Source organism: Gymnogyps californianus, chromosome 2, assembly GCF_018139145.2.
Source record: "Gymnogyps californianus isolate 813 chromosome 2, ASM1813914v2, whole genome shotgun sequence".
Classification (NCBI taxonomy): domain Eukaryota; kingdom Metazoa; phylum Chordata; class Aves; order Accipitriformes; family Cathartidae; genus Gymnogyps; species Gymnogyps californianus.
The window spans coordinates 147,551,217-147,566,803 of NC_059472.1; the positions used below are offsets into that span (position 1 = coordinate 147,551,217).

At 40.4% G+C, this 15,587-nt stretch overlaps 2 protein-coding genes across 3 annotated transcripts in view; one reads left to right on the plus strand and one right to left on the minus strand.

Annotated features, from left to right (window-relative positions):
• Window positions 1-4,726, plus strand: part of MLLT10 (MLLT10 histone lysine methyltransferase DOT1L cofactor) — a 134,700-nt gene extending 129,974 nt beyond the window's left edge. Inside the window, exons 20-21 of one of the 2 annotated variants that reach the window (XM_050892023.1) lie at window positions 563-775; window positions 3,011-4,726. In XM_050892023.1, coding sequence (XP_050747980.1) covers window positions 563-775; window positions 3,011-3,079 — 282 coding nt within the window. In that variant the 3' untranslated portion in view covers window positions 3,080-4,726. The remainder of the gene's footprint in view (window positions 1-562; window positions 776-3,010) is intronic. The other variant, XM_050892024.1, reaches the window with a different exon arrangement.
• Window positions 4,727-10,847: 6,121 nt separating this feature from the next.
• DNAJC1 (DnaJ heat shock protein family (Hsp40) member C1) overlaps window positions 10,848-15,587 on the minus strand; it is a 114,417-nt gene continuing 109,677 nt past the window's right edge. The window contains exons 10-12 of the mRNA XM_050891266.1: window positions 13,168-13,216; window positions 12,189-12,667; window positions 10,848-11,067 (exon numbers count right to left, since the gene is read on the minus strand). Coding sequence (XP_050747223.1) covers window positions 10,999-11,067; window positions 12,189-12,667; window positions 13,168-13,216 — 597 coding nt within the window. The 3' untranslated portion in view covers window positions 10,848-10,998. The remainder of the gene's footprint in view (window positions 11,068-12,188; window positions 12,668-13,167; window positions 13,217-15,587) is intronic.

Here is a 15,587-nt window from a genome sequence, read left to right on the forward strand (position 1 = left end):
CCTACTGCCTTCAGTCCCATTTTGTCCCGTGTGGACACGGTGGCTTGTCTGTCTCAGCATCAGCTGTAGGCAGCAGAGTTTGGGACCATGTATGGATTCTAACAATACCTCAAGCTATTCTGTGATTCCACTAGGACTCTAGCAAAAGATTTTTGGGTATCATCTTGTGAGCTGTCTTTGCTCTGCCTTGCAGTATTCATATAGGCCATTAGGTAACTGGTTTAACTATTTGTATTGTTAATTGTGTAGTTTTAGTACTTTGACAAACATGGTTTGATAGTTTTCTCAGGTCCGTTTCTTCTGACAGAGGCCTGATGAAGCCAGCAGGCTTAGCTGAGTTTCTGCTGAGCTACTGATTTCAGGAAATTTTATAGGTACTTTCTTCCCTTTCCCACAGTCTCGTGGAACTTCATTAGTGTAACCTAAATTAGCTGGGATTAGGTTAAGGGTTGCACTGGCTGAAGATTTGGATAAGCAAGAACCCAGGGAGGAGCTATTTTTCAGTAACTAATTCTTGATTTATTTTTTTTTTCCCCTCCTCCCTCTCCTGATATTACTCAAGGAACAACATCAGGCCCTTTTGTATCAATTAGTACAGCAACAACATCATCACCACCAACACCATCAGTCTGAAGTACAGCAATTGCAGATTACTGGAGGAGCACAGATACCCATAAACAACTTGCTTTCAGGCACACAGGCCTCACCACTTAATGCAGCTACTACCAACCCATTCCTTACAATTCATGGAGATAATGCAGCTCAGAAGGTGACAGTAAGTATACTTCTCACCTCGTTTTCAATGTAGTACCTCCATGAGGCAACTAAAAGATAAGAAGCAAGTTATGTGCCTGTATTCACAACTCAAGGATGGTGGATTTTTTCTTCATTTTCTTTATTTTTCTTGAGCCTTGGGCTGCACTTAATGAGGTTCAGAACTCTGTGAACTTGTAGTCACACCTAACCTGTCTGCTGCACACTCCTGCTTCCCTCGATCAGGACACTAATCCAGTGACCCTTGCGTTCCTCTTGTAATTACAACTGCAGCCCTAGTCCTCCTCACCCCATCTTCTTCCCCAACTTTGTGTCCACTGTTTTGTAGATCATTTCTTTTATCACCTTACTTGAAGGGTTTGTCCTGGCCAGGCCTCGGGCACTGTGGAGCTGCAGAGATTAGTTGATGACTTGAGAGATGAAGAGCCTCTTGCTGGGAAGGTGAAATACGTATTAGGAGAATGGGCTATGTGTATCTTGGTGCTGGCGTGGGAAGATGAGGCTGTACACTGGGAGGCTGAGCAACTCCTTTGCTTGATAGAGTAACAAAACCTTTCCTAGTGCCGTGGTTTAACCCCAGCCAGATAAGGAAACAAGACACATTTTCCTGGCAAAGATGTTCCATTGTCTTCAGCATTTGCCCGTAACCTCCATCCCCAAAACAAGAATTCTTTCTTCAAGGAGTCATAGACTTGACTTCATTCTCTAAGGGTCATACAATTAAGGTAAGAGAGGATGAAGGGAAGGAACATGTGGAACTTGTAAACACAAAGGATGAGTGGAGCAGGAAGACAAAGTTCCAGTATTCCTTGGAGAAGACATCGAGTGGCAGTGGTAGTGAAAAAAGAGAAGCTTGTCCACAACAGCAGGCAGGAAGAGTTTGGGGCTAGATATTGGTCCCCTCTCCGCTCCCCACCCCCAAAGCCTCCAGCTGCTTTCGGGGCACAGCGGTGGAGAGGGACTCGGGCAGCTGGGTTTTTGTGGTACTTCCCAAAGATAAGGTGAGACAGAAAACGTAAATGACGAATTTTCAAGACAGTTTTCCTGGAAACAGCTCCCTTCCATTCAAAAATATGAGCGTTTACTTTTTATTAAGCTTTGCGCATGGTCGTCGTCACTTTCTGGTTCGGTCCGTTGTTGTGATGTTGCAACCGTACTGCAAACTGCAGGACTCGGGTGAGATCACGTTCTTTCCCGGTCACTGACTGTCAGAGCAGAAGCACTCTGTCACAGGGGTTTGCTCAATGCCTTGCCTTCATTTAGAAATGTTCACAATTTGTTCTAGTACGTTTAAAATTTATCTGCCTTCATTTTCTAAAAATTAGTAGTGAATGGATTTGAGACCCTATATTTGGTTTGCATCAGAACAAACTCTTCTATATGTGACCTTATTTTGCATTTTTTGAAATGGCTATTACTAGGTTTGGACAGCGTGACCGGGCAGCACTAGTATATTTTACAAATATGCTGTTACAATTTTAGTTTTTGTTCTTATAACAGTTTGCTGTAAACAATTCCAGGAAATCTCAGAACATCTTTTGAACAAAACCCTTAGAAATAAATTTCTTTTGAAATTGCTTTTATTTTTTTTTAAAGGTTAGAATTGAGATAGATTGCCTTGGATTGTTGAACTATTTTAATCCAAAAAGAACTTTTAACAAATTCTCTATTTGCCAAGAGTTTGAATATGTTTTAATCTCATTTCCAGTTGGAACAGGTTTTCAGGCATTTCTGAATGCTCAGTGAATGAGATGAGGTTTTTGCTCAGTCCTGTTCAATACTTGCAGGAAATGTCTTTGTAGCAATTTATGAAAGAAAGATAATCGTGAGGGGGCAAAATGGAAATTGTATTTCGATTCTGATGGAGAAGTGTAGATTTCAGCCCTCTCCGGTGGGTAAAATGTAGCAGAGGTCACCTGGTATTTGTCTTGACCATCATGCAGCTCTAAGGAGAGACCAAGAGCCAGGAACAGCAAGTCTTGTTGGAATGAAAGTAGAAGCAAAATTGGTGTTTTCTAATGCTAGCTGTGATGACCTTAGTATGAGTTGCTTCCGTGTAGGACTACTCCTTTAATTATTCTTTCCTTTCCTGCTTTTTATTCTACAGTACATGATTATTCTTTACAGTGCAAAAGTTACTATTTAGATAGCTCCGGTAAATGTACCTCATTTGCTTTGTCATTTGTATGAACTTGATTTTACTTAACTCTGTATTTTATAATCTGATTTTTAGAAGTATTTTCTCTTACACAGAGGCTCAATGATAAAACTGGACCAGTTGCGTCAGAGAAGAGTTGACATTTGAATGATACTTGAGAACTGCATGTCCTGCTGTTATAGCACTTCATCTGGCTGCAAACTGCAGTTTTCCTTTCTGCAGATTGAAGAAATGCAACGAGGAACTCTTACTGCACAGCAAAAGGTTAATAATTTGCATAAGGGTATTTTTGGTAGGCTTTCATTTGCTTTCTTGTTGCACTAAAATGGATGTCCTTTTTAATGTTTCAGACTGTGAAGTAGATAAAACTCTGCAAACCATAATTTGTCAATATGATGGTACTAAGTACAAATTCAACCATAGAAAAACATATACGTCACTCTTCTGTCCTAATCTTTTAAATTTAAAGGCTAGTAAACTGTCTGCAGTCACGCATTACTTCGGTTTCAGAGCGGTAGTTTTAAAAAACAAACCAACCCCAACCCTGGCCAGTCTGATCTGCTGCTGCAGTTGCAATATCTCCTTTTAGACTAAGCTTGTAATGGCAGCCTGGACTTGCTGTTTGTCCTTTCTTTTTTACACACCTATTTTGAGACCTGTCTCATAAGGGAATCCACTTCTGAACCATTTATTCCTCCAAATTCCTGTTGTTATATAGTGGGAGTTTCTCCTGAGTAAGAACTACAGTATGGAATCCAAAGTTTATTAATTTTGGTGTAGGTTTTAGAGTTCTGAGGTTTTTAAAGGAACCGGTTTGGTTCCAGTGACAAAGTTTTCTTACCAGATGCGAAGGCCACACTGGAAGAAGTACGTGTAGTGTTTGGCCTAAACCAAGTGCCTGTTGCTACCTCCATTTTGTTGAAATGGCTGCAAACAGCTGATCATGCACTAGATGTGTCCTTGTTAGCAGCGGGAATATCCTGTGTTGCACCAGCAGCCTTGTTGTTCTGCCTTTACTAGAGGTGTTTATACCACTGTAGATAGCTCAGGCAGATTGTTACCTGGGTCCCTTTTCACTAGGAAATTACCAAAAAAAGTGAGTTAATATTTCCCACTAAAATTTACCAGTGGTTGAAACGGGTGAACTTGTGTTACAACACTTCTGACAGTAGCTGATTTCATGGCGTGAGTCTATGCAGTATGGTGAAGGATAGTTTAAATGGGGTAATGACCACTAATCAATATTAAGGTGGGAATTATTAGAGGAAAAGACCCAGCTGTAATTAGACCTCCACTGTGTACTTATTTGGAAGAACATGTTAATTCTGCAATATGTTTCTTAGTTAAACATTGCACAGTTCTTACCTCATTTCTGTAAATAAAGTTTTGTGAATCTGTTTTGTATTGTGAAGAATTCATAAGAAAACATTGATATTTTGATTTGTAATATTTCTAATTAGTAGATTTAATTGAAAAAGTAAAAATAATTTATTTTTATATGTTCTGGGGAATTTTTAAAAAATGTCACAAATCACTTTTGTAGATACTTTACAAAAGTAAACCAGTGCTTTATTTTACTTACTCAACCCACTGGTGGATATTCTGTAACAATTTGTACAAAAGGTAAGACGGAAATGTGCTGTTATTTTGACTAGATGTAAAATTCCAAGTGTATGAAAAGATATGTACAAAGCTTTTGTTAATAAACTTTAATAATGTTTAATAGTTGTATACTGCTTGTGTGAACGTGAGTCTCATAGAAGAATGGAATATCTCTATTAACATCACCTAACAGGAAGGAGTGCAGTTGCACATGGCCACTAAAATTTATTACAACAAATTTTTAAAAATGTTTCTCATGTAAATTTTTTGCTTTCAAGAGAGCCTGATGGGGCTGCAGTACTGTCCAGGGACGTGTTTGCTTACTGGACAGAAATGCCCAGGTGCAGCCCTGTGCCACAGTCTGATGTCAGAGTTTTTTGCTTTCATCCTTCGAAGAGCAATTACCGTGAAACTGCAGGAGGAGGAGTGAGCTGTTGCTCTAACGGCCCCACTTCATTTTGAAATAACTTGCTGAGCGCTCTGCGGAGATGGGACGGGTTCTTTGTCTACGCAGTGCCTGTGCTGAGGCGATCGAGGCCTTTGGTTGTTGCTGTAAATTTTGTACTGTTTTCTGTAAAGCTAGCTCAATGTTTTTTTCCAGGAATTTTGCTTATTGTCCATGGAGGGGTTGGTAAACGCATGGCTGAACTCCTGGGCTTTCATTTCCCAGGCAGCAAGGAGGAACTTGAGCCTTCCCGTACTGTCACTTGAAGACAAAATGTGAGGTTTGTGGTAGCACAGGTTTTGTGCTTCCCACAAGGGAAGGGATGCATTATGGCTTCCTCGGGACTTTTAGCCCCTTGCTGGGCAGGTGCAGCCTCAGGCTGAGACTGGCTTTTGGAACAAGCAGCAGGAGGATGGTGTTGCCACAGGCCTGTGCCATTTGTACGTTGTTCCATCTGCTCAGGTCCTGAGGATTGAATATTTTTGTTTTCTTTTCAAATGGGGAAAACTGGAGTCCTGAAAGAAGACAGGTAAATGAGCAAGCTCAGAACTAACACTAGGGGAATGTGAAACATCATCGGCACAGACTAACCCCCACCCTCCCACCTGCCGAATGGCTCCTCGGCCATCAGGGCTAGAAAAAATTCCCTGCATTCTAGGGCAGCTGATGAATGTTTTATGCTGTTAGGTGAAGAGGCTGGGAAGACTCGGCATTCCTACTGATTAAACCTGTACACTGTCTAGACAAGCTCTAGAACTGGGTACCGTCTTTCTTCTGGCTCTGTTGGGCATTGACTATTTCTTAGTCCTAAGAAGGAAGAGTATATAGCACATATACGCTGGGCCACTAGACTTGTACTTCGTGCTGCTAGACTTGTAGATGAGGGGGAAGAAGAGCCCAGTATGCCCACCAGCACGAGGCCTCCAGGGAATCCGGAGTGTCCCTTCTACTGGAGTCATGGACTAGAGGGTTACATTACTGCTGCTTTATTCATGGGGACCTAAGCTGAAGCCAAAAACTTTTACTGATACTTCTTGTCTACCAGGTAGTCATCTTGCTCCTACTGGAGCAGTACCACAGAAACCAGTAAAAGCGGTAAGTCCTGCTTGTCCTTGTGCGTTTCCTTTGTGTGAGAGGGACTGCCTGGTATCGCTCTCCTGCTAAGATGTAGAGAAGCATGACGGGGCAAAGTTGGAAATACTAGTGAAATGGTCAAATTCAGGACATTCTTAAAATCTCGACTTGTCAGAGATTGGTGCCAGAAGCCGAAGATAGCAATGGCTGTTTTGCAGTACGCATAGTCCTAATGGTCCAACAATCAACAGCAGGGAAATAACGAAAAGGACAGTTCTGACATCCAAACCACCCCCCAGTTCACCAGCCCTTTAAAGAAAGAGACCACAGCAAAGCCAAGTTCACGTGAGGGCCAGATGTGGCCAAAACCAACCTTGTTTCAATGACTTTGCAGATCCTGACATCAAAGATGACGTCTGTGGCTGATTTGGCACCAGTTCAGTAGAAGCCGATACCGCCGTCCCTGTGGAACGCCTCTGATGCCAAAGCAGCCCAAGCTGCTACGCAGGTCCCTGGCAGCCAAGTCACTGGTTACCCAGCTCCCCTCAAATGCGGTGGGAGCCGCTCTGGGCTCAGTGTCACGAGAGCAGCCCAGACTAAATGCGCTGCGGTTCAGAAGAGTTTCACGTTAACAGGCGCTTGAACTTTCTGCTGGGTTTTTTCAGCAAAACCCAGCTTTACTGACACCAATGCCACCACACCGTACAGCTTACAGGAGCCAGCTAATTCTGGACAGCCTATGACATCTCCAATCCTGGTTTTATCAACTTCAGCCGTTCAAGCTGTGTTAGCAGGAGCCACTCCTTCAGCAGTATCATTGCATGACATTTAACTGACTGATTGTCTGGTGCCTGTTTTTCATCAGCTGCACTAATATCTCACTCTTGTTGGTTCTGCCTAAAGGAGAGCTCTTTTAAAGTCAAACGCTCAACGTTTCGATTGTTTTCAGACCCTGTCATCTCAAAGAGGTCACATTGCAAAACCTTCCCTGAAACAACTTTTTTTTAATTAGTTCATACACTGACAGCTGTAAAGTTGAGAATAATATAGTCCAAACATTTAGACCTACAGAACATTGCAGAACAGCATCTGTTAGTCTTTCATCTAGAACTAACCTAACCTAAATCAGAGCACTCTTAACCTTTATAGCATCTTAATCATATCCCACTCAGTCACTTGTGCATGGTTGTCAGGCTACAATTCTACAAAATTCTGATGCTTTAGCTTGGCATTTGGACTGTATCCTCAGCATGGTACGGTAATACTGCCCTCCCTGGCTAGTCTGCCCCCAGTGCCCCTTTCCATAGGGTTTTGTCTATCCCGTCAACAGGGACATGCAAAGGTGCTCGAAATAGATCTGACTCCTTCAGGTGCAAGTCACAGTACAGAAGCTACAGCACAGACCCTCTAAGACTGACAGCTTTTCATGCACGTTATAGTGCAAAAGGCACTTTGACCTGCAGCTCACAACTGCCCGGGAAAGGAAAAAAGACTTTGCTAGCAGGCAAACACTAGCAGTACTTAAAGGAAATCTGCATCAATGAAATCAACGAAAGTTGGGAGAAGTTGCTTAAATCCCAAGCCTAGAGTGACCTCGATTTTCATGGACAGAAAGCTTTGGAAAAACTGGCTTTGGTGGTAGATACCAGAGCCACGAGAAAACAAAGCCTGGCTGTGGTTTACCGCTTCTCTAGCGAGCATCACATCTGACCTCAGTCACCACAGACTAGATCCACTGCCAAAAGGGCCCGTTGTCGCATCATCCAGAAAACACCCAGCAACCCCAGGAGAGGACCCCGAGAGGCCCTGAAGATCTTGGACTCTTACCCGTACCGCCTTCCTCCCCACAGCCGAGCACAAAAGCTAAAGCTTAGGCCAGGCCAACTCCTTTGGCCCTTGAGGAACAGAACATGAAGTAAGACTGGATGGGGCCTGGACGAAGCTTTCAGTACGTCACTACATGAAGGATCCCTCCTGGACAGCTGTCTCTGAGCGTCTGGTTGCAGAGATGAGAGCCACTGACTCACGCTCCTCACCCCAAGACCTGCACTGCCAGACTACTCCGTGTGACACAGCCTTCCAGTTCCAAATGACCCGCCAGCGCATTGCAAAACCTTGCCAGTTCGCGACGATGAGACACTTGGGCCTGCCACCAATTCACGGTGCAGTTCCACTGCGGAAGAGGCCAATGCATTTCTCTTTCTTACACAGCCAGCTCGCCTCTGCTTTCAGGCAGCTTGATTCTTCAGGCAATAAGGATGCAATCCATCAGTTCACTTCCATCCAGACGTGAGCAGCACCTGTGATTAGACACTGACATCCATCACTTCAGGTACTCAACCTGACACGTGTGACAGAATGGCGTGTACAATCTTTGCCCATCCTTAAGGATCTTCCTTCAGATAAACTGTATTTGTCAGGAGCACTGCTCTAAGTTTCTCAGTGTGAATGGTCTTACAAACAAAAAAAAGAGAAAAAAGTTTCTTACCAGTAAGTGGTGCTCGTCCTTCTTCCTTAGACCCCATCCAGAAAGTCCAGGGTGGAGAGAAGCTGAAGGTGTTGGGCAGGCAGTATGTAATTATTGCCACATACACAGCAGTGATATGGGCAGGTCTTGAGCAGGTACGCTTACACGCTGAAGTTTTTAAAGATTTCCAACGATAAAGGTGTCAAAGTCTTCCCAAGTCCTTATTACATTTGCCACTGGATTTTTTTGCCCCAATATCTAACTAAACTATTTCTCGCTCCAAATCGAGCCCATTATTATTCTTCATAGCCACAACAGTAATGTAACATGTAACAGAATTAACAATTCTGTATTAATTGCATCAGGGAGACACAGAGATCACACAAGTGCAAAGCTCCCCTTTTACATACTTGAAGATTTCTTCCCCCCCCCCCCCCCCCCCCCCCCCCCCCCCCCCCGTAGAGCGAATACCAACAATTCCTTCTGCCCTTCCTAGCAAATCAGGCTTTGTAGACTCTGGATCATTCTCTTTGCTCTCTTCTGGATGGTTGACATCTTCCTTGAAGTACTGAACGGGGCACACCATTCCAGGTGAAGTTGTGAAAATCCAGAGTGGACAGGAAAGGTGACTCTCTCATCCTCACAGGCTACACTCCCCCGTTATTTGCTTTCTTTTTTTGAAACAGCAGAAATATTCCAATTAGCAGTCTATTTTTTCATGAACAATACCTCTCCATTCGCTTGTTTTCCTCTACCCCAGCCCTATCAATGCTCCACCAAGTTAATTTTCACCAATTCACCTAACCATTTTAGCAGCTTTTCTTTGTAGCCATTTCAGTTACCTTGCATTACAGCTACAGTCATCTGTTCTTGAGTGTTCTGGATGACTGTTACCTTTTTAAAGTTAAGATTTCCTGATATCTCTTGAAAATACCTCACTTGCTCTCACTTAAGACTCTTCCTTCATAGGTGCATTAGTAGCACAGAATTCCTATTTGATCAATTAGCACACACGCGTCATAGTACAGCTTCTAAATATGTTTAGTTTCCAATGCAGTTAACCTGTGAAGTTCTCTGTGAAACAAAATTTAGATGCGTTGTTTTGCATCTAGTAAAGTTTCCATAATATCATTATTTCTACCGACTAAGATTAATTTTTTATATATGACCAAAAAAAAAAAAAAGTTCCAATTGGTAAAGGAACACATATGGAACACTGTTATCTTCCCTAAATACTTCTCCCTTAAAATTTTACGGGAATAGGATGAAATTTTGTGAAATGCTGATCTGTCAGAAGCAACACAATTGGCAAACAGTTACTGGGGAAAATCAACAGGGTAAATGGCAGAAAGTTAACGGAGATTTTCAGCCACCAAGTTCTGATTTTGAGTTCAGATACATGATCCTCTCATTTTTCATTTTAATTTTGAATTAAAGCTCAAAAACTTATTAGAATCCTGGTATAAAATCAGAATTTGAGTGGTAAATAGTTCTTTAAAAAATGCAAGTCCTTAATGTTTCTTGCAAAAGACTATGATCACTGCTCTGATTTATTGATATAATTTACAGCCCATTAAGTACCTTTTGTTCCAGCATTTTAAGCTTTGTATAACTTTACCAAAATTATGAAAAACAAAATAGCAAGTAAGGAATAATATCCCTTATTACCTATTCTTGAATTATAAAATCAAACTATATTGAATCCAGGGTACACAAAAACCCCCCAAATATGAGAACTCTTAGCCCAATACTGTTAGCTTTTAAGTCCTATTCTGTACTTAAAAACTGGTCATGAAATATATGCCTTACATCTTAATTACTAATGAAGAAATTAAGGCCTTTAATGCTCTTACCCATTTCAACTTCACCAAATTAACAGCACTATCAAAAATCACCATGTATTAGTCTGCAGCGTTGGTAACAAAGGTATTATATTGCAGGTGCATATAAATGGACATGGAAGTTAAGATTAGAAATACTACTTATTTCAAAATATTGTTAGAATGACTAGACATTTCATGTAGCAGCAGACATGCTTATAAGCATATGATCTTGGATTTATAGCTGCAAGAAAGAAAAATATATTGAGTGCAGAGTTCCATTACTCTCGTGCTTACTTAACAGTTTCAGATCAATTCTCGCTTTCAAAACAAATATAAATTCTTTATATCCTGTATATTCATTGGTTGTAAATCTACCAGTTCCAGTATGCAATTATCAGTGTGGGTTTTCCTGAAGGTCCACTAATTTTTAAGATGTTGTTATCACACATCTGCATAAGCAGCTCTCCAACACCAAAATACACCTTCATTCTTCAACACACAAAGTAGGTAAGATGGTATAAGATTTATTAATATTTTCTTTTACTAAGGCACATAACGTATAGAAATACTGAGGTACAAAAATGCGGTTTCCTGCACATGAGATTTAAAACCCCATTTTGACAAAGATGAGCTACATCTCTTCTGCTCAGAACATTCAGCTTTTAGCCATTTTTTTCTTTTGTACCAGTTCAACAAGCAACTTGTATCTTGCTATACACTCCTCCTAAAAGGAAAAACAAAAGTGTTAATTAAAGTTTGATATTTTAGTATTGCTTGAACTCTATACATGCTACCTCATTCTAGAAGAGCAGCTAGGTTCTGGGGGTTGTGTGGGGGTTTTTGGGGGTCGTCTTGGTTTTATTTTGGGGTTTTTTTTGTTTTTTTGTTTTTTTAAAGTAGCACACTGAATTTCAGGAGAATCTACATCCAGTGAAGAGTGGATTAGAAAAATGAACTTGCAATTACATTTCTTAATGGATAGTTTCTCTCTTTAAAGAGCACAGAAACCCAAGAAAACAGTTGCCCGGTACTTCTTGACAATGACTGTAAACGCAATTATTAAACAGTTGTATTGTAAGATCTATTTCAGAACAGTTATTCTGGTATGAGCCACACTGCAGATAGATAGGTTAAGACAAGCCTTTACAGTCACTAACGTAGCACCTACTGACACCAGATACTGTGGAACAGCTCCAGAGCCAGAGAAGCACTCAGATCCGCCCCCCACGCGTCCTGCTGTCTCACACTGTGTTTGGCGCAAATAAAATCAGGATTTTCTGCAGCTACAATGACTGAAGCAAGCAAACTAAGCTATCACAACTATTATGAAATCTAGCACAGACCAACTATATCAATGACAACGTTATTTTTAAAAGATTATACTTACAAAAAGAACATTAGATTATTGACCATTTAACACTTGCAGATGGATTACTTATTTTGTTTGTTCATTGAGATGGGTTGAGAAAGGTATTGTAAAAGTGTAAGCAAAGCGGCTCACCAACATTTGGTTACTAACTTTGAATCAAAATTTGTTTTAAAATCTAATTTGTCCTGCAATTGAAGATCTGAAAGGCAGAGGAGAGGTAGGTATTTTAAATGAAACAGGAGGTATTTCAACATTTTCTGTAACAGATCAAACAAACTGAACTAAATGAAAATATATTTTAAATAAAAACAACAAACATGACAGTAACGCTCTTTAGGTTGATTATGTCTGGACTGATAGGCTAAGTAAAGACCTCACCTTTCCGCATGGACCCTCAGTTCTTAAGATAACCATAAATGGGTAGAAAATATGTTTCCCCTCAATTTATACTATAGTTCAAACAAAACTAAGCATACCTTGCTTTTTCCAGGAACACATTTTGCTATTTTATCCCAGCGATCCGATGTTCCCTTTGGATACTGCTGCAAGGCCATTTCAAGAAGTTTCTGTTGATTTTGAGTCCATAGTTCTTCTGGGGCACGGCTTTTCTCTCTTTTTCGGCTCTCATCATCACTCTCTTCCTCTTGCTCGGTGTTGTCAAAATCTTTCTGGCGTCTTCCTCTGCCCTTCTCTTCTGGTACCTCTTTTGTTGCTGGTAGAGTCATTTCAGGTGCTTTGACAATTTTTCGTTTGCGGTGTCTAGCTTCACTTGCAATGGTCTCCTTTTGATCTATTTGGACATCCATCTGCTCTGGGACATGATCGTAGTTCCCCTCCTCCTCCTCTTCCTCCTCCCTTTCTCGCTGGGTGATTATGTGGTCTGGCAAATTCACGTTGACTTTGGCATTCTTGGAATTCTGTGCCAGCGTTTTCAGCTCGGAGAGCCTAATGATACCTGTTAGAAGTATTGTTGTTACACTTCTAAAAAAATTAAACAAACGACAAACAAGCAGGGAACTGCCCACAAATAAAAGGTACCTGGAATAGTGCAGAGAGGAGAAAAAGCTCTTCTGGATTAAGAGCTTAAGGAAAATGCTTATTGAGAAAATCAAGGTATTTGTTACGAAGCAATGAACTTTGCCAATTATGAGCTTATCTGGTATATGTGAAGTACTAGTAAATTACCACACTGATATAAACAAACATAACAAAACAGCCTGGACAAATGAACAAAACCCACAATAAACCGAATAAGAAAGCCTGGGAGGATGTAGCTAAAGGGAAACAGTCCCTCAGAACACCCATCGGTTCTTCTCTTTGCTCAAAGTAAGGCAAGGTTGCAAAAGTCTCTCTGCAAAGCATACCCTGAAAGGTACAAAATGCACTGTATTTGCATAGCTATAACCCAAATACAGTGCTTTTTCTACACGTCAGTGAGGATCTAGTAGCACACACCTGGTGTATATGTAACGGAATCCTTCAGTTGTTTGGCTTTCATGGTAACCTGCATAAAAACAACAGAAAAAAGGGCTATTAAAAAATTACATTATTGGGGCTATTGAAGAATTCATTAGTAGCTTACTGCCAAATACCAACATTGAACATACATTAAATACGGCGAGGCTGATGTTCTGCTGGCTTTGTTCCCATATGTATCCCAAACTGGCAAAAAGTAACTTTCTAGACTTCGTCCTTTCTAAAACATTGCTAGCTTTTTAAAATAATGTAAGCAACACTGCACATTTCTATTACTATCACCATAATACATCACAGTTGATATTCAAATTTTATTTTCTTTCATTGTTAAACTCTAATTCTCCAACCCAAAAATACCACAAGGAGAGGGGGAAAAAGGAAATAAATGAGTTGTCTTTATACATTAAGTTTCTCAATACTGAACAAAAGAACAAAATAACCCACGTAGGTCCAGATGATGAAGCACGCTAATGGACAGGCATTCAGTCCCAAAAGAAAATGTAACAGTTTGCCAAAGATCAGCAAAGACACCTCCTAAGTCCCGATATTTCAGGAAAAAAGTTTATTACTGAGAATCTAAAGGATGGAGAGCTGCCTGCTTCAACCTCTCCGTGTATACCGAAATCTGTGTCCTGGGAGAAAAGTAACACCAGATTTAGCATTTTCATTTTTATTTAAGTAAGGAAACAAACAGGCTTTCTCCCCACCCAGAATGAAGAGCTTCCCCATCCCAAATTTCCAGACCTCACTATAGATAACAAAGAAGACAGGCTTCATGTAAAATTAAGATCCTTTTAAGCACTTAGCATCTGTGTTGTATCAAATGATCTAGAGTCCAAAATTCAAGTACCACATAAAAGCATCTTAAAATGTAGTACTCAAAGAAATATACACACTTTTTAATTACTGAAAATGTTTTATGAATACCAGATTTCATTTTCAGCTTTTTTGAGTATGAGGTCTTCGTGAAAAAGCTAGACATTGAAATCAAGTAGTCTGAGCCACCCAAATCAAATAAAACTTAAAATGTAAATAGGCAACGCACTGAATCAGAACCAATACTACCTGGGATGGGTAACCTGTGTTTGCTGCTATTTGAACCTGGGACTTCAGATGTTAACGTCTGTTTAGTGTAAGGCACTTGGTAGTGTGCTGCCCAGAGCAAAAATAAAAAATACATCACCTACCAAGTCAGAAATTCCTCCACGTGGGATCATATTTACCCACAATATGAATCATTTAGGCCTTCAGAGCCACAGCATAGACCTCTGCTGCTTTAGCTAACTAACGTTAACAATAACAATTATCCTCTACGCAGAGCAGCACTAGAGAGTAAACCTGCTAGGGGGTTATACAGCTATTTGCTGGAAGAAGAAGAAAATACAAAGATTCAGGATTTTTGTTCTATGACAAGATTCCTAACTGAGTACTTCAATAGTTAAAATACTTTGGTACCGTCTGCTTCTAGTCTAGTCTGTTTGGTTCCTCCCATCCACCTTTCTGCCCATGAAATTGCAGGACACTGCTTTAAAAATAGGCAAGTGCTGGATCTCCTTAACGAAATGACAGCAAGACTTAACAAGGGAAAGTGGTCTATTTTCCCTACAAATTAAGCCTCATTTTCTGGGATGATTACATCTAAATGAAAACTCCGTGAACAAAAAAATCCCAACTCTAATTAACCAAAACCTTTATCCAGAGGTAGACATCTGGCATAGAAAACTCCAGTTTCTACTGTTGCAGTATGATAAAGTTCTAATCATTCAAAGAGAAATCTCAGAATACTAATATGAACAGATAATTTTAAGTAGCACTAACAGTTCTGTCTGTGATCTGTATGATCCTGATTTTGAAACAACAGGATGGATCCTCCTTGAAACAGGTGATCTACTAATAGAAATTGCCTTCCTTTAAGAGTTTATAGTCTAAAATAATCCAAATTAAAATGTTCGTGTTCCATTTTCGTTATTAGCAGAGTGCCTCTATAGGGCCAATGCTTTAAAAGGCTGAGTGGAGGGGAATCCATTCTTGACTGCTGAACAGAACAGATCCTTAGTGGTGTCCTGCTATGCATCTCTTAAATAGAAATTATGTTCTATAAACTGGATTATAATGGATTATTTTGAAAAGAGTGAGAAGAACTTGTCATGAAAAAAAGTAGCTGATTCTTTAGAGCTTACTGCAATGATGCAGTGGATTCATTGCAAATATGACAAGGCATTACCTATCTATGTTCATGTATTCCAGAAAACTGTTTCTAAACCATTTTGCTATTTTTTAAGTACTTCTTTCAAAGATTTACAGCCTACTCATAAGGCCAACAAGGCAGGAAAAAGAGAGAAGGAAGGATTCCCTGAGCAAAATAGAGCAGAATAAATTCCAAGCAAAGACAAAGACAG